The sequence below is a fragment of the Octopus sinensis genome, linkage group LG13 (genome assembly GCF_006345805.1).
Source record: "Octopus sinensis linkage group LG13, ASM634580v1, whole genome shotgun sequence".
Taxonomy (NCBI): Eukaryota; Metazoa; Mollusca; class Cephalopoda; order Octopoda; family Octopodidae; genus Octopus; species Octopus sinensis.
Window position 1 is genome coordinate 63,818,845 of NC_043009.1, and position 20,000 is coordinate 63,838,844.

Below are 20,000 nucleotides of genomic sequence, written 5' to 3' on the forward strand. Positions count from 1 at the left end.
ACCCCGAAAGGATGAAAGGCAAAGTCGACCTTGGCGGAATTTGAACTCAGAACATAGTGGCAGACGAAATACCTATTTCTTTACTACCCACAAGGGGCTAAACACAGAGAGGACAAACAAGGACAGACAAACGGATTAAGTCGATTACATCGACCCCAGTGCGTAACTGGTACTTAATTTATCGACCCTGAAAGGATGAAAGGCAAAGTCGACCTCGGCGGAATTTGGACTCAGAACGCAGACGAAATACCGCTAAGCATTTCATCCAGCGTGCTAACATTTCTGCCAGCTCGCTGCCTCCCGTAATATACCAGTGGCCAGCAAACAAACACAACACCACTCTCAAAAAACACTTTGTGCCACAAACAACACCCTTAACGCCACCTTGTACCGGTTGACTGAGTGACCCAGAATTCCACAATCAAATTGATTACTCCCATCAACTTCCTCATCCTCTCTCAAACAAACCAGGTTTCATTTGCCATATTATTGATGCAATGACCACTAATTTCTCTGCGCCCCCATCTCCACACAGCGTAATCCAATGCAGAAAGCACAATGTCAGCCAACTTATTAAAGCAATTCTATACAATATTTTCGTATTCATCTCTGTAGCTTTTTTCCACCCAGCTTCCCATGGCCACAGCAATAAACAAATCAATATCAAGTGGTTAGGATTTTGTTTTTTTTTACATAAATATATACAATAGTCACTGTGAATGAGATTGTTGTTAACAAGAGAATTTTGGCAATCTATATTTCTGCCTTGTATGTATTATAGATGAAACAATTGGCCAGTTCCACATCTCTCCATGATTTTCCCGTCAGTTTTACGTCAGTTTTATTTTACCCTGTGTTTATTCTTTGTTAATGAATATTGCAAACGTTAGGGTTGTCTTTGTATGGTGGCTGGTAGGATATTTCTAGTTGATTCGTGTGAGAACAGCACAGGCAGTACAGATCAATGAACAGAGATGAGTAATATTAAAACTCAATGAGTGACGAGCTGGCAGAATCATTAACACACGAGGCAAAACAAAGGCATTTCATCCATCCCTTATATCCTGAGTTCAAATTACACCTATTTCTTTATTACCCACAAGGGGCTAAACACAGAGGGGACAAACAAGGACAGACAAAGGTATTAAGTCGATTACATCGACCCCAGTGCGTAACTGGTACTTAATTTATCGACCCCGAAAGTGTGAAAGGCAAAGTCGACCTCGGCGGAATTTGAACTCAGAATGTAACGGCAGATGAAATACCGCTAAGCATTTCGCCCAGCGTGCTAACGTTTCTGCCAGCTCGCTGCCTTCAAATTACACCAACGTCACCTATACCTTTCATCCTTTCAGGGGTTGATAAAATAAGTACCAGTTGAATACTGGAGTTGATGTTATTAACTTACCCACTCCCCTCAAATTGTTGGCCTTATTCTTTGTTTTTTACATGTTTCAGTCATTTGACTGCGGCCATGCTGGAGCACCGCCTTTAAAAGTTGAACAAATGAACCCCAGGACTTATTCTTTGTAAGCCTAGTACTTATTCTATTGGTCTCTTTTGCTGAACCGCTAAGTTATGGGGACGTAAGCACACCAACATCAGTTATCAAGCAAACACAAACACACAAATATATACATACATATATATATATATATATGATGGGCTTCTATCAGTGTGTGTGTGTGTGTGTAGATTGATAGATAGATAGATACATACATACATACATACATACATACATACATACATCTGTGCATATGGGGAGAGCAAGAGAAGGAGAGTGAGAGAGACAGAGAAAGAAAGAGAAAGCAAGAAGGGGAGAGAGAGAGAGAGAGAGGGAGAAAATAGACTGAGAATGGGTATGTGATGATGCCTGCATTTAGCAATCTTTTATTAATTACAACAAATCATTTCGTCTCCAGTTAACCATAAAAGTTTTAATTTCAAGGCTGGACCTGAACCTGCTACCCTCAGGTTCGTAGATTAGCCAACTATCTATCTTCTTCAATTGGCTGAACTAGATTGTTCTGTAGGACAAGCTGTATAGTTGTATAAAGAGTTTTGTCAAAATGAGCTGAAAGTAAATTAGCTAATTAGTTCTATAATTAATTAGTAGTCATTGAAAGTCTACGCAGTCTGGCTACAAGCTGTTCCTCCACTTTGACTGTATTCTTCTCTAGGCTTTAATTGACACTCTCTGTTACATACACCCCCAACAATGACACATGCATTCATCCAAGCATAAATACACGCACAGATACATATCATTCATAGTCATATATAATGCATATATTTCTACGCATACATACATACATACATATATACATACGTATAGAGATATGTACGTACATACACGTATGAATGTTTATGAATATTTATGAATATATATGTTATACATATTTACATATTCTTTTATTCACTCATTTGTTTCAGTCATTTGATTGCGACCATGCTGGAGCACCACCTTTAGTTGAATCAAATCGACCTCAGGACTTATTCTTTGTAAACCTGGTACTTATTTGGTCGGTCTCTTTTGCTGAGCCACTAAGTTATGGGGACATAAACACTCCAGCATCGGTTGTCAAGTGATATTGGGCGACAAACATAGACACACAAAACACACACACACACACACACACACACACACACATATATATATACGATGGGTCTTCTTTCAGTTTCTGTCTACCAAATCCACTCTCAAGGTGTCACACAGTAGGACTGAACCTAGAATCATGTGGTTGAAAAGGAAACTTCTTACCACACAGCTATACCTGCACCTACATATACATACAATATATAGATTGATAGGTATATAGATAGATAATTGTGTGTGTGTGTATGTGTGTGTGTGTGGTAGTCATATGTAATTATATTTATTGCAAACCTAATTATTGTTTAATTGATAAGCAAAGGGATATCACAGATTTTTTTTAAAATGTGTTTGGAGTGAGTTGGGTGGATTGGGTTCTGACCTAATGGTTTTCTTGGCATGTAAAAAGCACCATCTGAACGTGGCCGATGCCTGCGCCACCTTGACTGGCTTCTGTGCCGGTGGCACGCAAAAAGCACCATCTGAACGTGGCCGATGCCAGCACTGCCTTGACTGGTTTCCGTGCCGGTGGCACGTAAAATGCACCAACTGATCATGGCCGCTGCCAGACTCCCCTGGCACCTGTGCCGGTGGCACGTAAAAAGCACCCACTACACTCACGGAGTGGTTGGCTTTAGGAAGGGCATCCAGCTGTAGAAACACTGCCAGATCAGACTGGAGCCTGGTGCAGCCTCCTGGCTTCCCAGACCCTGGTCAAACCGTCCAACCCATGCTAGCAAGGAAAACGGACGTTAAACGATGATGATGATGATGATGATGATGATGAGAAGTGTTAGTGATATAAATGAGATGGAGCATCAACTGAGATGTGAAATTGAACCTACATGACCTTTCATCTAATCTAAAATGTAATATATACATTTATGCATAAATGTGTGTGTGTGTGTATGTATATATATATATATATATATATATGTATGTATATAAATATATGTATGTATATATGTATATTAATTCCTTTTCCTTCCCTCCAAGCCCCTCACACCTCCTCTTCACCTTGGACATGAAATCCCTATACATGGTGATTCCCCACAACGATGGTCTCTTAGCCCTCCAATACTTCCTCGACCGTCGCCTTGACCCCAGACCCAGCACCCCCACCCTTCTCCACCTGGCAGAGCTCATCCTCACCCTCAACTGCTTTACGTTCGCCAGGGAAACCTACCAACAGTTTCTGGGGTCACTATGGGAACGAGAATGGGCCCTAATTTCGCTAACTTCTTTGCTAGCTACATTGAGGCCCAAGCATTCTCCCAATTCTCCAGGCCGACCCCAGAGCTATACGGTGGCTACATAGATGACTATATAGGTGCCACCTCCCTTTCCCATGAACAACTCTGTTACTTCATCTCTTTCCTCTCTAACTTCCACCCTTCTCTCCAATTCACTTCTACTATCTCACACCCGTCTGTTAACTTCCTCGACATCTCTCTTACCATTGACCACCCCTCCCACTCTCTTACCACCTTCGCCTTCTTCAAACCCACAGATTCCCACCTCTACCTCAACTTCTTCTCCTCCCATCCCTTCCACACCAAAAAAATAAATAGAAAAATAATGAAAATAATAAACACTCGTTTATTTGTCCATGAAGTGGGTATATTCAGCTGATGTTACTGATCGGGTCATACTGGGAGTTATATAACTGAGCTGTTACCTAATATCTGGTTATCTAATATTGAGTGCAAAACTAATTGAAAAGATCGGCTGAAACGGATCTATAAATTTGTATACTTTGATTGATGTGTGTGTGTGTGTGTGCACGTGTGTGTGTGTTGTGTGCATGCAATTATAACATGTAGCACTACATTATACGATGTATTCTTCCTTATTTGAAATTTGGTTATTATTCTTATCATGGCAAGCAATTTTAACCCTTTCATTACCATATTTCTGTTGAGATGCTCTGTGTTTCTTTCAATTAATTTTAAATATAACAAAGAATTTTGTTAAATAATTTAGTTATCATTAAGCTAGTGTTAGGGCCGTAAACTGTGACTAAGGTTTGGTGGAAGATTTTAATTCGGAACTTATGAAAACAAGACATTCGTACTACAGAGCTAGAGGTGGTTTTGGCCGGATCAGTAAATAAAGGGTTAAAGGCATATTTTATTTTATGTAAGTGTGTGCTTTTAAACAACACTGCTTTTGCATACCAACCACAATGTAATATTGGTAAAATATTCCAGAAACAGAAATATGTATTAAGAAGATACCAGAAACATAATGCTCACATTAGAATATTTATCTCGAGTCTACATTTTTGGAACTTACAAACTATATTTGAAGATTAATGATGAACTATTCTTCCTGGTTTCCTAATATATTAACACTCTATTACTCTTTTACTGTTTTACTTGTTTCAATCATTTGACTGTGACCATGCTGGAGCACCGCCTTTAGTCGAGCAAATCGACCCCAGGACTTATTCATTGTAAGCCTAGTACTTACTCTATCGATCTCTCTTACCAAACCACTAAGTTTCGGGGGCATAAATACACCAGCATCAGTTGTCAAGCAATGCTGGAGGGGACAAACACAGACACACAAACATACACACACACACACACACATATATATATACTCATATATATATATACATATATACGATGGGCTTCTTTCAGTTTCCATCGACCAAATCCACTCACAAGGCTTTGGTCAGCCCGAGGCTATAGTAGAAGATATTGCCCAAGGTGCCATGCAGTAGGACTGAACCCGGAACCATAAGGTTTGTAAACAAGCTACTTACCACACAGCCACTCCTATGCCTATAAACACTGGATAAATATTCCACAAATACATAAAAAGCACCCGTGATGGGGCCACACAAAAGTGCCCCTTTGTAAAGTGGTTGGTGTTAGGAAGAGTATCCAGCTTTAGAAATATAGCAAAACAGATGACCGGAGCCTGGTGCAGCCCACTGGCTTGCCAGTTCCTGTCAAACCGTCTGACCCATACCCGTGTGGAAAACAGATGTTGAATAATGATGATGATGGTGATGATGATGATGAAAGTGATGGTGATGGTGATGGTGGTGGTGGTGGTGGTGGTGATGTTGATGATGATGATGATGATGGTTGTGGTGGTGGTGGTGGTGGTGGTGGTGGTGGTGGTGATGATGATGATGATGATGATGATGGTTGTGGTGGTGTGGTGGTGGTGGTGGTGGTGGGTGGTGGTGGTGGTGTTGGTGGTGGTGATGATGATGATGATGATGATAATGATGATGATGATAATGATTATGATGATGATGATGATGATGATGATGATGATGGTGGTGGTGGTGGTTGTGGTGGTGGTGGTGGTGGTGGTGGTGGTGATGATAAATACTTTAACAGACACAGAACACATACTATAAAAAAAAAAATTAACCAAATATATATCAGTTTTTCCTGCATAATTTTTTTTTAATATTTAATATTGCTTAAAATTCCCTGGTTGTATTTCTATATGTTCATGGAAATATTTTGCCCTGTCTTTTGAGAACCCAGCAAGAATTCTAACTCTTTCTTGGAAAGAATTATTAAACCCCAGGTACACAGGAACGAATTTCCTGCACCCTTGTTGCTTGATGTTCCACACGAATGCACAAATTTAACCCTCATAGTGCTTCAATGCATGCTTACATACATACATACATACATACATATATATATATATGTGTATGCATGTGTGTATGCGTGTATGTATGTATATGTATGTGTGTATATGTGTGTATGTATATATATGTATATATGTATATTTACATATATGTATACATATATACATATGTGTATGTGTATATATTTGTATAAATATATGTATATATATATATATATATATATATATATAGAGAGAGAGAGAGAGAGAGAGTGGGGATGAGAGAGTAGGGAGAGGGAAAGAGCAAATATAAAAAGCAAGAGTGAATGTTTGCACGTAGTATGTATACTAGTGGTGCTCCAGCATGGCCACAGCCTTGGGGGCTGAAACATATAAAAGGACAAAAGAATAGAATGCTGTGTGTGTGTGTGTGTGTGTGTGTGTGTGTGTGTGTGTGTGTGTGTGTGTGTTAGCTGCTCGTCTCTGACTTGTGAGGTTGTGGAAGCTGATATCCATTTTAAACTTGAATAATTTGATACCTGCAGGGAAAATATGGCAGGAAGGGAGTTCCAGTGGGATGGGATTCTGACGGGAAGGATGATTGAGTAAAATGTTTAGAAATGTTTAGGGATTAGTAAGATTGACAGGAAAAACGGGAAGACGAGAGGAGGAGAGACAAGGCGTTTGGTGGGATTAGATAAAGTTAGTGAAAGCAAGTGAAATTAGTTCAGAAGAGCAGAGACTTTGGTAGTAGCAGCAAAAGAAATGGGAGGAGTGGCTGTACTGTGATGGAGTAGATCAGTTCCCCCCCCCCCCAAAGTGGACAGTACTGCCCCTCTAAAAAAAAAAGACTCCGCCGGTTACGACGACGAGGGTCCCAGCTGATACGATCAACGGAACAGCTTGCTCGTGAAATTAACGTGCAAGTGGCTGAGCATTCCACAGACACGTGTACCCTTAACGTAGTTCTCGGGGATAATCAGCGTGACACAGAGAGTGACAAAGCTGACCCTTTGAAGTACAAGTACAACTCATTTTTGCCAGCTGAGTGGACTGGAGCAACGTGAAATAAAGTGTCTTGCTCAAGGACACAACGCGTCGCCGGGAATCGAACTCACAACCTTGCGATCATGAGCCGAATGCCCTAACCACTAAGCCACGCGCCCTCACACTGCCCCTCTAGGGGTACAGAGAGATCCATGAGGTACACTGAGGAAAAGTCAGGGTGGCCAAAAGAGGATGATGGATGTAAAAAGGACAAAATAATTCTTTCTATTCTAGGCACAACTGGTACTTAATCTATCAACCGCGAAAGGATGAAAGGTAAAGTCGACTACGGTGGAATTTTGAACTCAGAACATAGTGACGGGTGAAATACCGTTAAGTATTTCGTCCAGCATGCTAATGATTCTGCCAGCTCTCCGCCTTAGAAACGAGTACAGTTCAAATGACCAACAAGTACAGTTCAAATGGTTTCAAATTTTGGTACAAGGCCGGCAATCTCAGGGGAGGGGCTAAGATGATTACATCGATCCCCAGTATTTGACAGGTACTTATTTTATTGACCCTGAAAGAATGAAAGGTGAAGTCAACTTCAGTGGAATTTGAACCCAGAACTTTGGGACAGATGAAATGCCGCTAAGCATTTTGCTTAGCATCCTAATGATTCTGCCAACTCACTGCCTTGATGTATCCAAATAATAAATTGTTGAAATTTGTTTTAAACTAGAAAAGTAGAGTGAAGAATCTTGATGAACAGAATGTGACATGACACCAACAGGACACAACACAACACAACACAAACACAAACACAACACATGACATCATGACACAAAGTGACATGGAATGGCACAATACATGGCTTAGACAACACATTAATAATACATCGCAACACAGAGCAGTTTGACATGACACAAACCAACACAACACAACAACGCTCAACACAATATGGACATGACATGACCCAACACAACAGGACATGACAAGTAACAATAAAACACAGAATGGCATAACATGACACAAAGCAATATAAGTCATCACAACACCTGAGACGATACATCAGAGCAATGAAGTCCATCTGATGATTTGTCTGCAGTGACTTTGATTAAAGGGAAGAAGAGTTGCTTCAGTCTCACTCTTTTGTCTTCTTCATTCGAGTGGCGAGACCAGTTCAAAACAAAAGGAGATGATAATTAAGGTGTTAATTAAAAAAATTATATTGTGTAAAACTTCTGTGAAACATAAAGCTTCTGGTGTGGAAACGTTTATAGAAAGAGACGAGCTGTCTGATAGCCATGTTCCTCCATCGGAACAAGGAGTGTTGAGTCATTTTTAAGGATGACTGATGACTCACACAGTGACTTTGTTTAAAGTGAAGAAGAGTTATACACTGTTATCGTCACTCTTTCATCCATGACCATCTTCAGTCCAGTGGAAAGACCAGGTTAAGATGACTGGGGATGGAGACAGATGCAGTGGATGACCAAATGTCTTATTTACCTGATCTTGTTCCCTGAATTCTATAATGTGTCATTGCAACTGTCTTCCTCTCCAACGAACCATAACGGTTTCTTCTGCAGAGACTGCCAGATCTGGTCTTCATGTGCAGACATAGGTAAACCCTACCCTAATATTCTAATTAACTCATAGATGGGACCCTGACAGGTGCTACTACTCTGGGGTCAGAGTAGATCTGGGAACAATAGGGGCTAAGAGATGGTTCCATGCTCCTCAAAACCCAGGAACTTCTCAAACTAGGATCCAAATACCAGAGGCAGTTTAAATTCATACCCAGGACATGTTTGATTGCAAACAACTGGCCGTGGATCACAAATGTCATTTTTATTCTTTTTAAGCCTCATTACCATCATCATCATCATTTAATGTCCACTGGACCAGGACCTCACTACTAGATGTCGTTTAAAGTCATACTCAAGACACATACGACATCATCATCATCATCACCATTATCATCATTTAACGTCCATTGTCCATGGGTTGGATGGGTTGACCAGAGATGACAAGTTTGGGAGCTGCCCCAGACCCCAGTCTGCTTTGGCATGGTTTCTATGGTTGGATGCCCTTCATAATGCGAACCACTTAACAGAGTGTGCTGGATGCTTTTACATGGCACCGAACGGGCACCTTTATGTGGGGCCCCCACACGAGTGCTTTTCTGTGGTGACACCCAGGCACTTTTTCATGGCACAATATAATTCAATAAAACGCAACAACAATAACACCAACATGAACAAGACAATTACAGAACACAAAACATGATACAACCTGCCACATGACGCACAAAAAAACAACATAACGTGACATGCTAGAAATAGCAACCAAACCTCCATCAAATCACATACTAGCATCTTATAAAGGGCCTATTGGACAATGTAGTTCTAGATACACTATGCCTGAAAAATAAAAGATGGGATGGACGGTCACTGGCAAAATACCTTGTGGTCATAGGTCTGCTTGATCAGGGCTGACCTGGAATAACTAATTAAGAACAACAACAAAAACAGACACGGTATGACATGAACTCAGGATCAAACAATTCAAAAACTGTAGGCATTTAAAGCAAATGGACTTTGGTTCCAGACTCTTTTTACAGTGTATGCAGAGCTGCAAAACTTGCTGAATGTCTAAATGTCTAGCATAGGGACCAACTGACTTTGTCTACAGCTGAAATAAACTTGTGATGTCAATTGAGGTTGTGTCAATGTGTATGTGTGTATGTGTGTGTGTGTGTGTGTGTGCGTGCGTGCATGCATGTTTGTGTAGTTGTGTGAAAGTATATGTGTGTCTGTTTATCTGTGTGTAAAGTGAATTCATTCTGTGAACTCTAGGGTTTACTTCTAGACCAGTGGTTCCCAACCTGGGGTCTGCAGACCCCTGGTGGTCCGCAAAGGTATTACTGGGAGTTCGTGAACTAAATTCAAAATTTCACACATACACACACATATATAGGTTATGACAGGTGATGGTGTCATTGAGACCCAAAGGTGTCAGGTAATGCTGAATAAGTGCTATAGACAGACCATAGTTAAGTTCCAGATTTAGTGATTATGCGAATAAGGGGTTCAATGTTGGTCATACATCAGCGTGTGTAAATAAAAAAAATTTTTTTGTAATGAGATAAAAAAACCAAGGCTGAGTAGATTTTAGAACATTTATAGATAGAAGGTCTTACAGCTGTTTCCAGGATATTTATTATATCCCTTCATCGGAGACGGTGTGAGAGGATGGTTAAGAAATAGTTAATTTAGATAAGATATGAAATAGAGAGTGAGGTGGAGGAATGAAAATAGATGTGAGATATGTATATATATACATACATAAGGATAAACACATCAAAAGGGGTCCATGGGAAAACTCATTTAAATAAAAGGGTTGGGAATCACTGTTGAGAACCACTGTTCTAGAATAGAAGTAAATACTTCAGGGATGTGCTGCCTTGGTAGGCAAGGTAGACAGTGCCTACCTTAAAAAAATAGATCAATAGCATCCTAATTCAATAAAATTATGAAGGTTACTCTGATTACTGTACATAAGATGCAAAATATTTTACTTTTTGTTTGTAGATTATGTAGGCATAATTCACCTCTGCCTGTCAATCTCAGTATTTAAGCTACACATAGTACTATTGTAGTACACATGCTGCGTGCATTCCTACAACAATGTTTTCTTTACATGCTATAAAGGCAGAAATAAATCTGCCTACAACTCAGTCGCACACCTGTGTTTCACTTATTTTTTGTATGTTTTACTACATAAAGGTCACCACATGCCTGATGTACCTCTATTGTCTAGAACAGTATTTCTCAATCATTTTTTTGTCTATAGACCCCTTTGATTTGTATTTCTTTAAAGTGGACCCTCATAGCCATTTGATGCTTAAAAAATCCTATCATATTTTTTAATTAAATATTATGAGAAATTGTATTTAAAAAATTGCTAAAATATTTTGTGTGTTGTAGAAATATAAATAATTTATTTCACAAATATTTTATCAAAATCTTACATGGACCCCCAAGGGTCAAGTGGACCCTGTTTAATAGCCACTGATTTAGAATGTTATGCAGGTGAGAAGAAAGTATCCACTGGGATAGGAAGCTAGTCTGTTGCATACTGCTTTTCCCATGAAAGGAACTGACCACATCACTGTGAGAGAACAAATCAGTAAACTCAGAGTGGTGCTGGTGGTGGTGTATTCTGGCACTTGTGGTACCAAGTTATGGCTTTTAGAACTATGTACTTTGGTAATCACACAATTTGGCATGATTGTTAGGATACAAGCCATCGATTTCTCGGCTAGTCACTGGCTATCTGGCCGGGCATTCAGTGCCAATCAGCTTGGCCAGCTATGCTCTTCTGTGTGTGTGTGAGAGAGAGTGAAAAGAGAAAGACAGAAAAAAAAAGAGAGGAAGACAATGTCTGTAAATGCAGGTGTATGGATATATATATATATATATATATATATATATGTATATATATATATAGGTGCAGGAGTGCCTGTGTGGTAAGTAGCTTGCTTACCAACCACATGGTTCCGGGTTCAGTCCCACTGCCTGGCACCTTGGGCAAGTGTCTTCTAATATAGCCTCAGGCTGACAAAAACCTTGAGAGTGAATTTGGCTGATGGAAACTGAAAGAAACCTGTCGTATATTTATGTATGTATGTATATGTTTGTGTGTCTGTGTTTGTCTCCCCAACATCGCTTGACAACTGATGCTGGTGTGTTTATGTCTCCGTCACTTAGCGGTTCAGCAAGAGAGACCGATAGAATAAGTACTAGGCTTACAAAGTATAAGTCCTGGGGTCGATTTGCTCGACTAAAGGCGGTGCCCCAGCATGACTGAAACAAATAAAAGAATAGAAAAAAATAAAAGAATATATATATATATATCCAACCCATGTCAGCATGGAAAATAAGATATTAAATGATGATGATGTGCATAAATTTGTTTCCATCTTTCTATGCCTTCATGAGTAAAGCAAACATGTTGTTGAGGCATCGTTTTACAAGTGGGCGGGGTGCCCTTCCTGACACTAACTCTTATCTCTTCTTTCACTTGGCTTCAAAAGTATGAAACCTGAACAGATGTCTCGTTGACAGAAATACTTCTCAAATGGCAAGACTTTCATACAAGTGACTACAGGTGGAAAACAAACATACAGACATATACCACACTCATTCACACACACTCTCTCTCTCACGCACACACACACACAATACACCAATGCACATACACACAGACATAAACACTGTTAGATTCACTTCGACATTTAAATTCAATTTGCCAAAATATTTTCGTCGCTTTGAGACTGTGACCTGATCACTGACAAAATTCCATGCAGCACGGAATTTTGTGTGTTTTTAAATGGCTTATAAACAACTTCCACGCTGCAGTTGTTTTTGTTTCAGCACACGATTTCAGATCAGGTTACTCGCTATGCAAGTACATCTCCATAATATATATATATATATATATATTATATATATATATATATATATTCAAATAAAGGTTATAAAACTCATTAAGGGATAACAAAATCCAATGAAAATACTGGTTAGTTACCAATCCACAGAAAATTCAACTATAAGGTAACTATATAAACCGTGGATCATATATTTATATATTAAAAGAATAAGGAGAAAATAGAGAGGTAATTAATTAAATATTATTTATTAATTATAAAATATGACAACATCTCTGACAGCTGTTTCAATTCAGTAATCTTTAGATAATTAATTTGTAAAAATAAAATCATTATAATACGAATCGCTTCAGAAGTAGTAACGATGTACTGATTAGAAATATATGTTGAGATAATGACTACAAACCATTAACTGATAGCAAATATACCTAAAGAGCCGGTTCTAAAAGACATCAATCCAACATAGGGGGTGGGAATTTAGTGTATATTTTTATGTCTTAAAGTAAGAAAAGAAGAGATTAATATAATATCATAGCGTATTAATAAGAAAAACGCATATATATATATATAGATATATATATATATATATATATATATATATATAATATATATATATATATATATATGTATATATATATATAGGTGCAGGAGTGCCTGTGTGGTAAGTAGCTTGCTTACCAACCACATGGTTCCGGGTTCAGTCCCACTGCCTGGCACCTTGGGCAAGTGTCTTCTAATATAGCCTCAGGCTGACAAAAACCTTGAGAGTGAATTTGGCTGATGGAAACTGAAAGAAACCTGTCGTATATTTATGTATGTATGTATATGTTTGTGTGTCTGTGTTTGTCTCCCCAACATCGCTTGACAACTGATGCTGGTGTGTTTATGTCTCCGTCACTTAGCGGTTCAGCAAGAGAGACCGATAGAATAAGTACTAGGCTTACAAAGTATAAGTCCTGGGGTCGATTTGCTCGACTAAAGGCGGTGCCCCAGCATGACTGAAACAAATAAAAGAATAGAAAAAAATAAAAGAATATATATATATATATCCAACCCATGTCAGCATGGAAAATAAGATATTAAATGATGATGATGTGCATAAATTTGTTTCCATCTTTCTATGCCTTCATGAGTAAAGCAAACATGTTGTTGAGGCATCGTTTTACAAGTGGGCGGGGTGCCCTTCCTGACACTAACTCTTATCTCTTCTTTCACTTGGCTTCAAAAGTATGAAACCTGAACAGATGTCTCGTTGACAGAAATACTTCTCAAATGGCAAGACTTTCATACAAGTGACTACAGGTGGAAAACAAACATACAGACATATACCACACTCATTCACACACACTCTCTCTCTCACGCACACACACACACACAATACACCAATGCACATACACACAGACATAAACACTGTTAGATTCACTTCGACATTTAAATTCAATTTGCCAAAATATTTTCGTCGCTTTGAGACTGTGACCTGATCACTGACAAAATTCCATGCAGCACGGAATTTTGTGTGTTTTTAAATGGCTTATAAACAACTTCCACGCTGCAGTTGTTTTTGTTTCAGCACACGATTTCAGATCAGGTTACTCGCTATGCAAGTACATCTCCATAATATATATATATATATATATATATATATATATATATATATATATTCAAATAAAGGTTATAAAACTCATTAAGGGATAACAAAATCCAATGAAAATACTGGTTAGTTACCAATCCACAGAAAATTCAACTATAAGGTAACTATATAAACCGTGGATCATATATTTATATATTAAAAGAATAAGGAGAAAATAGAGAGGTAATTAATTAAATATTATTTATTAATTATAAAATATGACAACATCTCTGACAGCTGTTTCAATTCAGTAATCTTTAGATAATTAATTTGTAAAAATAAAATCATTATAATACGAATCGCTTCAGAAGTAGTAACGATGTACTGATTAGAAATATATGTTGAGATAATGACTACAAACCATTAACTGATAGCAAATATACCTAAAGAGCCGGTTCTAAAAGACATCAATCCAACATAGGGGGTGGGAATTTAGTGTATATTTTTATGTCTTAAAGTAAGAAAAGAAGAGATTAATATAATATCATAGCGTATTAATAAGAAAAACGCATATATATATATATATATATATATATATATATAATGATGCCATTTAATATCATATTTATCTATAATACTGCAATACAAAAAATTTAAAGTTAGAAAATTTACATCAAGTAGAAGCAAACCATGGCAATTATATATTAACTGAAGTTATCAGAAAGGGATAAATAATTTCTAAATATAATAATAATAACTTATTGCTTTGGTTTATAATGATAATAATGGAATAAAATTTAATGTAAATAAATAAATAGAAAGTCTAGAATAAGATGGAAAGAGAAAATATCAGAATACATAATGTATCTTTACAACCCTTAAGAAAATTCGTTTCAAGCCTTTATGGTAAAAAAAATCAATAATAATAAACTATTGGATAGGAAAGAATTTTAGAATTTCAGACATACAGCATTCCTTAAGAGAAGTAAATATTCTATCAGACAAGTATAGGAGGATAAAAGATCTTTTTAGGAAAATAAACATTATGTAAGAGGAAATACTTATATACAAAAATAAATTGAAATTTAAGTAAAGTATATATCTATACATATATAGATAGATAGGTAGATAGATAGATAGATAGATAGATAGATGGATGGATGGATGGATGGATGGATAGATAAAAATAGTTATGGCCAGTCTATGGGGTTACCCAGGTTAGGGATGTTCTTAGTAGAGGTCATGACTATCTTTATCTAAACATTCTACTGCGGAACCCCAAGGAAACATTCCACTGGCTCGGGGAACCCCTGTGCAATAATTTAATAGTCTTATGCTCACATATCTGCACAGGAAAATTTAAAATTACTGTCGATTTTAGCAGTTTTGTAACTTCTTGCGGAACCCCTGGACTGTACTGGCGGAACCCTAAGGTTCCACGGAACCCTGGTTGAAAACCACTGACCTAGAATGTGCTTCTCTTTTGAGTAATAACTACTAATGATATATGTATGTATGTATGTATGTATTTATGTATGTATGTATTATGTATGTATGTATGTATATGTATGTATGTATATGTATGTATGTATACAACAGGCCTCATTTCAGTTTCTGCCTCTTAAATCAACTCACGAGGTTATGATCAGGAAGAACTGTCTTCAAGAAAATAGACTTGAAGAAAATGCTAGAATGTTTATAAGTTACCTCATGGGACGTCAAGATGCGTCAGTGACCAATTATCTAATTTTCAGACATTGTTAAACTGAAGAGAGTAATTCATTTCACCACACACAACTATATATAGCAGTTGTTGATGTCAGCGTAGGTTGTTGTATAAATCAACCAAGCCTGGACAGATGAATGAAGTGGACACTTTGTATCTCATTCTCACTCACTACATATCTTGTTTAGAAGAACTGAGTGTAGGTGCTTGGCATAATGGTAAGGGTATTTGGCTCATAATCAAAACGTCATGAGTTCAGTACCTAGCAGTATGCTGTGTCCTTGAGCAAGACTCTTTATGTCATGTTGCTCCAGTCCACTCAGCTGTCAAAAGTGAGTTGTAACTATTTAAAAGTGAGTACAGTAATGCTTCGATATATGAATTAATTAAGGCAGCAAGCTGGCAGAAACGTTAGCACGCCAGGCAAAATGCTTAGCGGTATTTCATCTGCTGCTACATTCTGAGTTCAAATTCCACCGAGGTCGACTTTGCCATTCATCCTTTCGGGGTTGATTAAGTAAATACCAGTTACGCACTGGGGTCAATGTAATCGACTTAATCCGTGTGACTGTGCTTGTTTGTCCCCTCTGTGTTTAGCCCCTTATGGGTAGTAAAGAAATAGGTATTCCGTCTGTCTTTACATTCTGAGTTCAAATTCCACCGAGGTCGACTTTGCCTTTCATCCTTTTGGGGTTGATGCATTAAGTGCCAGTTGCATACTGAGGTCATCTAATCAACTGGCCCCCTCCCCCAAAATTTTGGGCCTTGTGCCTAGAGTAGAAAAGATATATGAGTTAATTTGTTCCTGGAGACTGTTTGTAAAGTGAAAACTTATAAAACAGAGCAATAATGTCCCATGGTATCAATGAAATTTCATGCGGTCATTTTACTCCATCACTGCATAGACACATCAGAACCAGTGTTGCCACATGTTGAGACGTTGCCACATGCACGAAATGGCTGTTCAATCTTTTATATTCATTATAAAATAAAACTCATAAACCCGAGGTCTCATAAAACAGGTCCCCCGTAAAGTGAAGTATTACTATAGTAACTATTTAAAAGGGTCAGTTTTGTTATGTCCTGTGTCATGCTGAATCTCCCTGAGAACTATGTTAAGTGTACATATGTCTGTGGAGTACTCAGCCACTTTGCATGTTAATTTCATGAGCAGGTTGTTCTGTTTATCAGATCAAGTAGAATCCTCATCATTGTAACTGATGGAGTACCAGTTGAACTAAATTTAGGTTCATACACATCTACTTACTATGTCGTTCCTGACTTGTATTTAAGTGCTCTAACTTACATTCCTCCAATAGAACATCCTGAAGGTATTTTCACTACTTTTCTAAAACAAAGAAGGCCCTTCCTGACCCTTAGGTCTTTCTTGAACCATAGGTCCTTCCTTACCCATAGGTTCTTCCTGAACCATAGGCTCTTCCTGAACTACTGGCCCTTCTTGAACCATAGGCCCTTCCTGAACCATAGGTCCTTCCTTACCCATAGGTCCTTCCTGACCCATAGGTCCTTCCTAAACCACAGGCCCTTCCTGACACATAGGTCCTTCCTGAACCATAGGTCCTTCCTGACCCATAGGTCCTTCCTAAACCACAGGCCCTTCTTGACACATAGGTCCTTCCTGAACCATAGGTCCTTCCTGACCCATAGATACTTCCTGACCCATAGATCCTTCCTGAACCATAGATCCTTCCTGAACCATAGGCCCTTCTTGAACCATAGGCCCTTCCTTACCCATATGCTCCTAAGACCAATTTACTGGTTTCTGTGGCATAAATATTCCTCCTCTGGATAGGATGCCAGTCTGTCGTGGGATTCCACATTCTTGGCAGCTGAGTGGACTGGACCACATAAAATGAAGTGCTTTGCTCAAGAACACAACACATCACCCAGTCCAGGTATTGAAACCACAATCTTACAATCTTGAGTGTAACGCCCCTAGCCACTGAACCATGTAGCTCCACACTACCCTTCAAAGATGGTCAATATTTCTTATTGGTGTATAAAACGGATATTGTAAATAAACATGGATATGGCTGTGTAGTTAAGAAGCTTACTTCAGAACCTCGTGGTTTTCAGTTCAATCCCAGCATGCAGAATCTTGGGCAAATATTTTCTGCTATAACCTCAGACTAACCAATGCATTGTGAGTGAATTTAGTATATAGAAACTGTGTGGAAGCCCACTGTGTAAAATAAGTAGGTGTGTGTATGCGTGTGTGTGTGTGTTGTGTGTGTGTGTGCCCTCTCACCACTTGACAACCAATGCTGGTTTGTTTACAGCCCTATAACTTAGCTGTTTGGCAAAAGACACCTATAGAATAAGTTGCTGAATTAAAAAACAACAACAACCAAGAACTGAGGTTGATTTGTTTGACTAAAGACTTTAAGGTGATGCCCCAGCATGGCCACAGTCCAATGAGTGAAACGAGTAAAAAATAGAAGACAAAAGATCAGTCAAGATAAATCGGGGGGTGGGGTAGGGGGTAGATAGTAATTTTCTTTTTTTTTCTTTTTCTTGCTTTTAATTGCCTCTGGAGTATTAATTACTTTGACTACATCTAATTAGAGTGAAGATATTGGCAAGTAGATCAAACATGAGTCTTCCTGAGCTGTAAAATTGTAAACAAGCAATTTTCTCTCAGCTGTTTATTTACTATTTTAACAAAAAAAAGAGTAATGAATAGCCAAATGAAGGGGGTGGAAGGATGGAGAAGGGGGGTGGAAGGATGGTCAGTCAGCTGAGCTTTTGAAGTTGTTGTTGTTGTTGTTCTTAATAAGAATCTTAAAATCTTGGTTCATTTTCTCAGTTTTGACTCTCTTTTTTTTTCTGGAAGCTGGCAGCGTTACGGTCATTACCTGTTTGGGGTAAATTCTACAGGTTATGGTCACGTTGGAACCACCAGGAATTGAACCTGTCCAAGATGCACGCAGGGTGAGGAAACCATCCAGCATGCTCTTGTTTGTGTGCCTTTGTATTTCTTATTTGCATGTTTAAGCCGAGCAGTTGTTATCACATGTAAGACAGGCCTGGACTTCATAAAGGGTATGGCACGTTGTGACACTGCTATTTTGGTGTCACTTATTCTGCACCATTGATCCAATGCTGATATATTTGACATCAGATGCTTTGTGGCAATTGTTTTCCAGCTGGGGTCCACTTATGATTTTGATGTTAAAATTTATGCATGATAAACTTCTAGAAGACACAAAATATTTTTACAATTATTTTATACGATTCTTTATAATACCTAATTAGAGATAAACAATAAGGTTTTTTTAAACATCAAATGGTTATGGGAAAAAAAAAACAGGAATTGAAGGGGTCCATAGACAAAAAATTGTTGAGAGCTGCTGTTTTAAGGTTTCAGTGTTTCTTATTTCTTTACTGCCCAAAAGGGGTTACACACAGAGGGGACAAGCAAGGACAGACAAATGCATTAAATCGATTACATCGACCCCAGTGTGTAACTAGTATTTATTTAATTGACCTTGAAAGGATGAAAGGCAAAGTCAACCTCGGCAGAATTTGAACTCAGAATGTAGCGGCAGATGAAAAACTGCTAAGCATTTCACCCAGTGTGCTAACTTTTCTGCCAGCTCGCCGCCTTGTTTCAATGTTTCTCTCATTCTCTCTTTCTCTCTCTCTCTCTCTCTCCTCTCTCTCTCTCTCTCTCTCTCTCTCTCTCTCTCTCTCTCTCTCAGTCTCTCTTTCTCTCTCTCTCCCTCTCTCTTTCTCTGTGTCTCTTTCAATCTCTTTATCTGTATCCATATATTTCTACTCATGCATGCATGTGTTTGCCAAAGCATACTGTTGCCAAGACAGGCCGAATCTCCGGTCTGCCGTGCCAAACCATCAGCGTCCATACAGCCGTGCCCAACTGTCTCATTCCATTCATGAAGACCAAGAAGTATTCTTGCTCATGAGGAAGCTGTGGCAAAGAATATTCTCTAATTGTATGCAGTTGAAATGTTTGAGGACAGAGGTTTTCCTCTCAGGCCAAGCCCTCATCAAGTATCACTCTAAGTTTCAGTTGAAGTGGAAGATAAGT

General features: G+C 38.5%; 1 protein-coding gene across 3 annotated transcripts in view; it reads right to left on the bottom strand.

Annotated features, from left to right (window-relative positions):
* LOC115218527 (tripartite motif-containing protein 2-like) overlaps positions 1–20,000 on the bottom strand; it is a 151,925-nt gene that overhangs the window by 33,519 nt on the left and 98,406 nt on the right. The window contains exon 1 of one of the 3 annotated variants that reach the window (XM_036508466.1): positions 9,538–9,576. The exons of the other annotated variants lie outside the window; for them this stretch is intronic. Within the exon in view, the coding sequence (XP_036364359.1) occupies positions 9,538–9,561 (24 nt within the window). The 5' untranslated portion in view covers positions 9,562–9,576. Of the gene's footprint in view, positions 1–9,537; positions 9,577–20,000 lie in introns of those variants that run through there. 3 annotated transcript variants of the gene reach the window in all.